This window comes from Podarcis liolepis, assembly GCF_965112155.1.
Source record: "Podarcis liolepis genome assembly, chromosome: 2".
NCBI classification, from domain to species: domain Eukaryota; kingdom Metazoa; phylum Chordata; class Lepidosauria; order Squamata; family Lacertidae; genus Podarcis; species Podarcis liolepis.
Genome location: NC_139555.1, coordinates 127205321 through 127216519, shown reverse-complemented (window position 1 = coordinate 127216519; position 11199 = coordinate 127205321). Strand labels below are relative to the sequence as shown.

Below are 11199 nucleotides of genomic sequence, written 5' to 3'. Positions count from 1 at the left end.
TTCCTTTCACAGGACTGTTGTGGTCTTGCATGTGTGTGACAAGGCCACACTCCAGAACACCTCTCAATCCAGGGGGTGGTTTTTTAATGGGGGGGGGAGGGGCTGGTGTTTGGAGCTGGGCTGGGCTGTTTGGGGGCGAAGCTCAGCACTGCAGCCCTTGCTCTGCATGCAGAAGGACCCCGGCTGAGGGCTTGGCATGCAGAAGGAGGCCCAGAAGGAGACCCTCCCCCTGCCTCAACTTGCCCAGCTTTCCCCCCCCTCCCTGCCGCCAGTTGGGGGGCGGGGGCCGGGTCCCCATGGAGCCCCCAGAGCAGGAGGCCAGAGGCAGCGCCGCCCCGTCGCCTTCCCCTCCGGACACAGGGAGGGGCTGCTCTGCCGACGTAGCTCTAGGGGCAAGCGCGTCGGAAAAGGAGCCGGAAGTGGCGCTGCCAAACGCGCCGGAAGTTGCCAGCCGGAAAAGGAGGAAGAGGGGCGTCGCTGAAGAGCCCCCCCCTGTCGCCGCCGCCCTTTCTTTGCGCATAAGGAAAGCGGACTAATCCGGAGCCAGGGAGGCGGAGGACCAAGAGGTAAAGGGGGAGGGAGAGAAGGGGGGGGAAATAGAGGGGGGTAAGAGAGGGAGGGAGGACAAAGAGACCCCCCCCAAGAAAGCGCCCTCCCTGGGGCCCGTCGACAGGGGCCCCGACCCAGGGGGGGGGGAGGGGGGACCCAACACCTTCAGGGCTGGCCTTGCAAGATCTCCTGGGCAGCAGCAGCACCGCCAGACTCCCCTTTCTCTTTCCTGGGGGGCCGAGAGATGCTCAGCTGCCCTGGCGGGAAGGGGAAGGAGGACCCCAAGCAGGGCTGGGGGTGGGGCTGAGGCCCCCCATTCTCCCTGGGGTCGTGGGGCGCCTGGCTGGGGAAAGGGAGAGAGGGAGTCCATGGAAGGGTTAAAGGAAGGGGGAGGAGCCTCGACAGAGACCCCTCCCCTTCCATCACATCTTATTCCCCAGTCTCCCTGCTGGCAGTCTGGCTGTCCCAGATTATCTGTATTCACTAGGACTCATCTCCATACTTTGGATTATCCTGAATACCACCATTTGGTAGCCTAGCCCAAACCCAAAAGTCCTGCTAGGATGCATCTTGGCTTCCCTGCTGATGAAACTGAGTGTGTGAGGATGGATAATATTTTCATTTATCCGTTTTAGACCCCTAAGTAGTAGCTGGCAGGACATTCTCCTGTTCGCCTCTGTATAGTTCCATCCTTATTTGAGACATTGTGGTAGATTGCAATCAGGGTGGGTTTGATATAAATCAAATAGATTTCAATCACAATTTACAATAAATCACTAGTCAGTATGATTCTATTTAAATCCAAAATTTCTGATTTGGTTACACTGTTAGAAATACATAGACAGATAATTATGAAATCATTCTGAGGTTTAATAAGTTAACTGTCTATATTTGGACAACATTTCTGCTGTAATTTATTGGAAGGAGAAAAATAATCATTTTCTTAATTACAACTTAAACAATTTATTTAACTAAAACAATAATATTATAGCATGTTGGTAAAAATATTTTTTATAAAAAACAACCAAGCAGACTGAGTTTTAGCGCACATGAAAAACTCGGAACTTAAGCATTTCACCACCTCCACTACCAGCCACCCCTTTGGATTGGCTTCTGCATTCAGGTGCCTATTCTGTACAGTTAAGTGTTAGTGCGGTTGTTGGAACCCAGTGGGATTGGGAAGAGGTTGCCAGCCCTGAAGAGCCTTCAGCACTTGCCTCAAGTCTGACTTGCACAATTATTACACAAAGACCCCAAGATGTGTGGAGTATTCTGCTCACAAGGTTGCACTTTCATTTTTACTGCTTCACACTTAGCTACTTGTGCAGATCTCTTCCACTGCAAACCATCTGTTCATTGAACCTCTTGGAACTTAGAATTTAAGGGGTTGATTCTGTATATATGAATTTGCAAAGGAACAATGGGATTAAGGTTTCCTCTCAACTCTGTATGTTTATTTTATAACATTTCTCCTGTGAAGAAAAGGCATGTTATCTCTGCAGACAAAATTCACACTTTTGAGAATGGCAAAAACGAGTATCTGTGACAATATCTTCTCATTAGAAAAACTTCCCCAAATAATCTTACAGAATTACCCCACCTCCCGCAGAAGCCGCACACCCTTTAAAGAGCACGCCGCTCTTGGGGGCTTTTCCCTGAGGAGGGAGAAGGGACTGACTGGCTGCGTCAGTCCCTTCTCCCACCTCGTAAAAAAGCTCGCAGGAGCCGCACTCTCCTTAAAGGGTGCACAGCTCCTGTGGGCTTTTGCGGGAGGTGGGGAATACTCCCAGAGCTTGTCGGGGCTGGCGGGGAAGCCCGGGATGAAGGCTCGTTGCTGCCCTGCGGAGGCTTCGCAGGCTACCCCAGAAGCCAGAAGAGCTAGAGAGAGTGCTGCGCAGCGCTCCCTCTAGCTGTTTTAGCTTCTACCTTAGTGGCGCAAAGCCTCCGCAGGGCACCGGGGAGCTCTGCTCAGCGCTCCCTTTAAATAATATTTTTCTTCTTGAATTCCCCCTCTAGAAACTAGGTGCGCCTTATGATCAGGTGCGCCTTATGGCGCGAAAAATACTGTAGGTAGGAGAAAATAACAGAGGCCAACCAGAGTATATGGAGAAGCAAAGCGGCTAGTAAGCCTGATCTTTATTGCAACAGTGTCCCCCCCCCTCACCACAACCAGGAGGGAGGTGTGCAAGGCCTTATATAGTCTTTTCAAATTGCCCACCCAAGACCACCCCCCCCCCCAAATATCATACAGAAGGAGACTGTCTACAGCAGGAATACATCACAGGAGGCGGTCTACAGCAGAAAACCTGTCCCCAAGGATACCTGTTAATGGTCACTAACTGCATTATCTGGGCAGCCTGGCCATTCTTTTGTGATGGTAAATTTCCTGAATCCAGGTCACAGGCCCACCCTGTTCATACCTCCTTAACACAGTATTCGTAAACACAAAGACAATGGGAAGGCTTCCATTTGCCTCCCTTGCTGCAGAGGAATATTTGAGAACATTTCTGTGCAAAATTCAAAGTGTTGGTGCTGACCTTTTAAGCCCTAAATGGCCTCAGTTCTGTATACCTGAAGGAGCGTCTCCACCTCCATCGTTCAACTTGGACACTGAAATCCAGCACTGAGGGCCTTCTGGCGGTTCCCTCATTGCGAGAAGTGAGGTTAGAGGGAACCAGACAGAGGGCCTTCTGGGTAGTGGCGCTTGCCCTATGGAATGCCCTCCCATCAGATGTCAAGGAAATAAGCAGCTATTTTATTTTTAAAGACATCTAAAGGCAGCCCTTTTTAGGGAAGTTGTTAATATTTAATGCTGTATTGTTTTTAACACTTGATTCCCCAGAGTGGCTGGGGAAACTCAGCCAGATAGCCAGGGTATAAATAATAAAATTATTATTATTATTATTATTATTATTATTATTATTATTATGGCATTGGGAGAGTTAAAATGATTTCAGGATGGTTCTCCTGTAATTTTTCAGACATGTGGTTTGTATACTTACTGTGAGGAATGTGTGTGGTTGCTCACGAAGTAAACAGCCAGGACTCTGTCCTGCCTTTTACAGCTTTTATTGAGTGGGAAACTATGTACGGTGCAGAAGTCCAAAATCTATATCTGCCTCAATCACTAGTAGATTCTGGGAGTGGTTTCTTTTGGTTTGCTCTCCAGCACAAAAGCCCAGGAAACCTCCCTCTCCTCCTTTCTTCCTTACTTTATTTCCCTGGTGAAAACTATGCGACGGAAGCAGCACGTCACTCTCCCTTTCTGTCTCCCTGGAAGCGGTGTCGTGGCTCACTTCAGCCTGAGTGAGCCTTTGCTTCATAATAATGATGATGATAATAATAATAATAATAATAATAATTAATAATAATAAATAATAATTTATTACTTGTTCCCCACCATCTGGCTGGGTTTCCCCAGCCACTCTGGGCAGCTTCCACAAAGACCAAAAATACACTAAGATGTCACACATTAAAAACTTCCCTGAATAGGGCTGCCTTAAGATATCTTTTGAATGTCAGGTCTTCCGGGTCAGCGCCATTGGTGAATGGCAGAGTTCCTCCGATCGGAGGAATGGGCTCCATGGAAACTGGGTCTTCCCGCCGCGGCGAAGGTGGGGACCCGCTAGAAATCCCAGGCAGAGGAAGTCTGGGAACGTGGGGTTCGGCTGGGCACCAGAAGCGCCCCCCTACTCGCGGGGAACCCCATTTAGAGGCTCCGGAGCGAAGTGGGGTGAGAAGCGCGGTGCTACGAACTGACTGCTACTTTCACGGAGTGAAGCCGCACAGCCATTGCAAGAGAGTGCTGACTTTTTCCTGTGGACAATTGGACTTAAAACAAGTACCTGTGAGTAGAAACGGAAAATTGGATCAAGAAATTGCTTAATTTGGTATTGAAGCATGAAGGTGCAAAGCAGGAAGTCCGCCTTCCGATTTTTGTATATAGACTAAAGCAAAAACTCTGTAAGCTAAAGCCGGGAAAGCTGTCAAAAAAGCCTAAATTTCCTTCATTCAGAATTACTGAAACCCCCCTTGGAAGCAGGAGAAGGGGGAAAACTCTGTTTAACCCTAGCAGGAGAGGGAGTGAAGAAGGATAAGTTTCCACCGACTCTAACCTGGGAACGGGGTGTCAGAGACAGAAACTGTTGGAGAGGTTCATTGACTGTGAATGAAATATTTTGACAGATAGCCAGTGAAGAGAAACAAGTTGATTCTAATGTTGTCTTTTGCATTTTAAAGAAACAAAATATCTGAAAAATATCTGAAATATCTGAAAAATGAAAGTAACTTTCTTTTGCCTTTAAAAAAATGGATACAAACAGAAATTGTCTCCTCTAGAGGGAGCTTGTTAAATTGTTGCTGCAGTATACTTGAGGACCCAACATCTGTGAGATTAAGATCGTGGGAACAGTCTTTTCTGACCTTGACCAAAGATGAGCTGGGAGGAAGATTGGGTGCTTGCTTTATGCAAGACAAATGCCTTGCTGGAACAGATGCACGAGAAGATGGACTTGATGAATGAGAAAATGGATTTGACTGTTGTGGTTAATAACTGTGGACAAACAGGGAACATTGATACAGAAATCATCCAGGGACCAACGTATGAATCTGTACTGACGGGGCAAGTGCAGATGACAATGGAGGAGGATGCGGCTGCACCTCAAATAATACAAATGGAGAGACTCGAGGCCCTACAGGAGCATAAGCTGCTGTCATTGAAGATTGAAGTTGGAGTGGGCCAGGGGGAGTTTGGAGCTGAGGAGGTTCTTAACCTTGGAGAGACCTTGAAATATGACTTTAAATACTTTTTGGATTATATCGAGGATTGTGGGGAGTGGGACTCTGGGGAATGGGCAGGCTGGATGAAGGGAGATGGAGAAAATTTTGGGTTGGAATCCCCCAGAGACCTACTCCTCAATGAGAAAGGAAAGAAATTAAGAAAGAGACCAACAAAAGACAAGGAAAAGGGCAAGTATAAACAACAAGAAGAAGAACTGCAGAAGGGACATGGAAGAGACTTAAGGGCCTTGGACATAAGGCTTCCAGGTTGATGGACTAGATGGAATGGGCAGTAAGGGCTGACAAAATCCGAGACCAGGAAGAAGAGATGCTGGATGATGATTGGAAGAAAATTTATTAAAGGAAACTTTTTATTTAGAATTAGCTTTATGAATATTAGGGGAAATGTTGGAATGAAACTATATGACTCTAGCAGAAATGATATCAGGAGCTATGTATATTTGAAAATTAAGATTTAAGCTTTAAGGTATTTTGGGGTTAGATAAGGTTAAATAAATTAAGGTAATTTGAATAACAGAATATGGGGAAAGATGGAAGGAATTTGTTGAGTTAATTTTTAGGTTAAATTGTTAAGATAAATTTTTTAACAAGAATTGAGAAAGATGGAAAGAATTTGCTGAAACAATTAAACTAGAATACAAAAAGGGAGGTGTGAGAAGGTCAATGAAACAAGCAAATGGAAATTATAGATATGCAATTTGGGATTTGTGTCTTTTTTCTCTCCTCTTTTTATTTTCTTCTGCTGTATTGTTGCATTGGTTTTTATGTTTTTAGTTTTTCTCTTTTTTTGTATTGTAGTGTTGTTTTGTATTTTTTCTTTTTTTGAAATTCTGAAATTATTAATAAATATTTTTTTAAAAAATGAATGTCAGGTAGTTGTTTATCTCTTTGACATCTGGTGGGAGGGTGTTCCACAGGGCGGGCGCCACCACCGAGAAGGCCCTCTGCCTGGTTCCCTGTAGGTTTGATTCTCGCAGGGAGGAAACTGTCAGAAGGCCCTCAGCGCTGGACCTCAGCGTCTGGGCAGAACGATGAGGGTGGAGACGCTCCTTCGTGTATACTGGGCCGAGGCCGTTTACCTCACCTCTAACTGCAATAAACTCATGAGCTTGTGCCAAAAATGCAAGGTGAACTCCCTCCCCAGTCAGAAATTACCCTTGAAGGAACCCCATGCAGTCAAAAAATGTGCTCCTTGAACAACTTGCTGGTCTCCTCCACTGTCGCTGCATGGGAACATGCCTTTAGTGCCCCTTCACAAGTCCATTTGTCATCTGGGAACATGAGCCTGGCCACGGGAGGTCCCTCTTCCTCCCAGTTCTCGGGCTTGCGAGATAGTGCATCTGCCCTCACGTTCTGCTCTCCCGGAACGTACTGGATCCTAAAGTTAAAGCTGGCAAAAAACTCCATCCAGCGAATTTGTCTTTGGCAAAGCACATGCGCGGTCCACCAGTACTCCAGGTTCTTGTGATCTGTGCACACCTGTATCTGCTGCTTTGCCCATCAGGAAGTGCCTCCACTGCTTAAAATAGGCTGCAAAAATAGCCAGCAATTCTTTGTCATAGATACTTTAGTTTTGCTCCGATTTGTTGTTTCCTGGAGAAAAAGATGCACGGCCTCCAATCTCCCCCAGCATCTTGCTGCAGCAGGACCGCTCTGATCGCCCGATCAGAGGCGTCAGTTTCCACTCGCAACGGCTTGTCTAGGTTCATGTGCAATAGCTGCCCCTCCGATGCAAAAACCTTCTTTAGTTTATCCAATCCCCTCTGTGCCTCCTCAGTCCACAGAAATTTCTTCCCACTGAGGCAATCAGTTATGGGCGCTGTCAAGTGGGCAAAGTTCTTGATAAACTTTCTGTAGAAGTTGCTGAAGCCCTGGTATCGCTGGACATCCTTCTTTGTCTTGGGGCTTTGGGTGTGGAGGATTAGTATGCAGAGGATGAAATATATCATTAGAAACTATGAACGACACAAGTAGAAGGCATGTTCATGGACATTTCTTCATTGCAGGGGGTTGGACTAAATGGCGCCCGGGGTCCCTTCCAACTCTCCAGTTCTATTATTCTATGACACGGGGAGGACATGGGAGAATGAATGAGATGTTTAAAAAGGAGAATATGCTAATTGAACTTTTTGTGTTTCATATTCTTTTGCTCTCTCTACCTTGAAACCCGAACAAGACTTTATTTTCCACGCGCTCCAAAGCAAGCAGTGCAGAAGACTTTTCAGGGTATGGAGTCTGGAACAAACTTCACTGGCAGCAGAACACTTAGAAACCATCAATGGACTCACACAGGAGAGAAACCATTTACATGTGTGGAGTGTGGAAAGAGCTTCAGTAAGAGTACAAACCTTTGTTCACATGAACGAACTCACACAGGGGAGAAACCATTTAAATGTATGGAGTGTGGAAAGTGCTTCAGTCTGAATTCAAACCTTAAGAAACATCAACGGATTCACACAGGAGAGAAACCATTTGAATGCATGGAGTGTGGGAAAACCTTCACTTGTAGCGGAACACTTAGAAGACATCAAAGAAATCACACAGGAGAGAAACCATTTGAATGTATGGAGTGTGGAAAGAGCTTTATTGACAGTGGAAAACTTAGAATCCATCAACGGATTCACACAGGGGAGAAACCATATAAATGTATGGAGTGTGGAAAGTGCTTCCGTCAGAGTGGAGCCCTTAGAGTTCATCAACAGATTCACACTGGGAAAAAACCATTTAAATGTATAGAGTGTGGAGCGAGCTTCACTGACAGTTCAAGACTTAGAATTCATCAACGGATTCATACAGGGGAGAAACCATTCCAATGCATGGAGTGTGGAAAGAGCTTCAGTGCAAGAGGAACACTTAGAATTCATCAACAGATTCACACAGGGGAGAAACCATTTAAATGTATGGAGTGTGGAAAGAGCTTCAGGAACAGTGGAAAATTTAAAATACATCAACGTATTCACACTGGGGAGAAACCATATAAATGTATGGAGTGTGGAAAGTGTTTCACTGACAGTGAAACACTTAGAATTCATAAGTGGACTCACACTGGGGAGAACCCATTTAAATGTTTAGAGTGTGGAAAGTGCTTCAGTGCAAGTGGAAACCTTAAAATTCACCAGGTGATTCACACAGGGGAGAAACCATTTAAATGTATAGAGTGTGGAAAGAGCTTTACTACTAGTGGAAACCTTAGAATTCATCAGCGGATTCACACTGGGGAGAAACCATTTAAATGTATAGAGTGTGGAAAGAGCTTCCATAAAAGTGAAACACTTAGAATTCATCAACGGACTCACACAGGGGAGAAACCATTTAATTGCAGGGTATGCAGTAAGAGCTTCATTGATCGTGGATCACTTAGAACCCATCATCGAATTCACACAGGAGAGAAACCATATAAATGTATAGATTGTGGAAAGAGCTTCAGTGGAAGTGGAACACTTAAAAAACATCAACGGATTCACACTGGGGAGAAACCATTTAAATGTATAGAGTGTGGAAAGAGCTTCATTGACCATGGAACACTTAAAATTCATCAACGGATTCACACTGGGGAGAAACCATTTAAATGCATGGAGTGTGGAAAGAGCTTCATTGACCATGGAACACTTAAAAAACATCAACGGATTCACACTGGGGAGAAACCATTCAAATGTATAGAGTGTGGAAAGAGCTTCATTGACCATGGAACACTTAAAATTCATCAACGGATTCACACTGGGGAGAAACCATTTAAATGTACAGAGTGTGGAAAGAGCTTCAGTGGAAGTGGAACACTTAAAAAACATCAACGGATTCACACTGGGGAGAAACCATTCAAATGTATAGAGTGTGGAAAGAGCTTCATTGACCGTGGAACACTTAGAATTCATCAATGGATTCACACTGGGGAGAAACCATTTAAATGTATAGAGTGTGGAAAGAGCTTTAGTATGAATAGCAACCTTAAAAAACATCAACGAATTCACACCGGGGAGAAACCATTTAAATGTATAGAGTGTGGAAAGAGCTTCACTGACAGTTCAAAACTTAAAATTCATCAACAGATTCACACAGGGGAGAAATTTAAATGCTTGGAGTGTGGAAAGAGCTTCAGTGCAAGTCGAACACTTAGAATTCATCAACGGATTCACATGGAGAGTGGAAAGAGTTTTCGTCCAAGTGAAACACTTTGAAAATCTCAATAGACTCTCGAAGGGCAGAGACCATTTCAATGTATGCATTGTGCAAAGAAGTTCACTGATATTGTAAAACCTAGAAGACATCAATAAGCTCAGACAAGAGAGAAATCATGTAAATGTCAGCAATATAGAAAGAATTTCTGTCAAAGTTTAAGTCTTCCATGTATTGAGATGAAGGAAGCATCTCCCAATAGTAAGCATAATGTAAGACTTAATGCAGGCGTCCCCACCCTCTGCCCTCCAGCTGTTTTGCGAGTACAGCTCCCATCATCCCTGACCACTGGACCTGTTAGCTAGGGATGATGGGAGTTGCAGTCCCAAAACATCTGGAGGGCCAAGTTTGAGGATGCCTGACTTAATGTAATGTTACATAGAGAGGGGGAGAGTGTTGCTTTGGAAGCAGGGCTGGGAATAGTAGTAGTAGCAGCAGCAGCAGCAGCAGCAGTAGTAGTAGTAGTAGTAGTAGTAGTAATATATATAACCTGCCCATCTGGCTAGGTTTCCCAATGCCCTCACTGTAGATAGCTTAAAAACATGGGGGGAAACATCAAGCATAAAAAACCTCCTGATACAGGGCTACCTTCTGATGTCTCCTAAAAGTTGTGTAATTCTTTATCTCCTTGACGTTGGGCGCTACTGCCAAGAAGGTCATCTGCCTGGTTACCTCTAACTTTGCTTCTGTGTGTGTGTGTGCATGTGTATGTATATATATATATACTCCCACCACCAGAGGCTGGGTCCACCTCTGCTTCACAGATGATCTTGCAGTGCAAACTTGGGCGGGGGTGGGACACCCCACTTTGCAGCTGGCTTTCCTGGATCAGTCCCTCCCCCCCCACTCTACTAATCCCCAGAATGAAGGGGCGGGGGGGGAAGCCCTTCCCTACTCTTCTGATCTCCAAGGCCTGCTGTGGGTTGTGTGATGCCCCAAACCATTATCCCACAGGACACATGGATCCCCACTCTGGGGGAACAGAGGAGAGAGACTGAACAGGCCACCCGCCTCCTCTAAAATGCCCCACCAGAGCAAAGCACCTGCTCTTCCTGAGACTGGAGTGAGTGATGGGGGGAAGAGGGAGGAAATGTGCAGAGACCCCCCCTCCAAATGCAGTGTGCATGACTGCATGTCTTCTGCCAGGGGGAACAACCCGCAGGGAAGGGGTGTGTTTCAGGACATGCAAGGCCAGCGTGCAACCCAGTCATGAGTTGGCTGTGTTGCCTGGATCATGCCTTAACCTCCTCAAGGAAGGATTCATTCTTTTCTGGGTATCTTGATCTGGTGTTTTCCCTCCTCTCCCTATCTTGCCCTTATTTTTGTGCCTCATTAAAATAAACTAATGCAAGTTGAAGGAGTTCTCCAGCTGTTTCTCTCCCCTTCGCAAGTGTCTCCAGAAGGTAAATGACACCACCGAGTGGGGTTTGGGAGAGGCGTCCTTCCTGGCGCCAAGCCTTGAAGAGGAACATCGCAGAGGTCAACAGACAAGGCCCAGCCTGCTGTGCAATCTTATATCTTCCGGCTGCCGAGATCTCTTTGGATCTGCTGGTCGCCCAGTAGAAGACAAGTGGTATCCTTTTTGCAGATCATCTTTCCCCAAAGGACATCCTGCTGGCGTGAGGCACTTGGGGCTCGTCCACACTTGGTTCCCCCACTTCTCCCCTCTTTACAGCT

The 11199-nt window shown here is 45.8% G+C and overlaps 2 protein-coding genes across 3 annotated transcripts in view; both read left to right on the top strand.

The window, feature by feature from the left end:
* Nucleotides 1-5531, top strand: part of LOC310699314 (uncharacterized protein) — a gene marked incomplete at its 5' end in the record, with an annotated part of 338944 nt that extends 333413 nt beyond the window's left edge. Inside the window, one exon of the mRNA XM_083486960.1 lies at nucleotides 4072-5531. The remainder of the gene's footprint in view (nucleotides 1-4071) is intronic.
* Nucleotides 297-10882, top strand: LOC310701360 (uncharacterized protein). 2 transcript variants are annotated; one of them, XM_083492128.1, is made up of 2 exons: nucleotides 297-566; nucleotides 7526-10882. In XM_083492128.1, the coding sequence occupies exon 2, from the start codon at nucleotides 7578-7580 to the stop codon at nucleotides 9522-9524; it is 1947 nt and encodes a 648-aa protein (XP_083348254.1). In that variant the 5' UTR covers nucleotides 297-566; nucleotides 7526-7577; the 3' UTR covers nucleotides 9525-10882. The 2 variants fall into 2 exon arrangements, with proteins under 2 accessions (XP_083348254.1, XP_083348253.1); XM_083492127.1 differs by lacking the exon at nucleotides 297-566 and adding an exon at nucleotides 6997-7208 and having other exon boundaries at nucleotides 7269-10882.
* The last annotated feature ends 317 nt before the right edge of the window (nucleotides 10883-11199 follow it).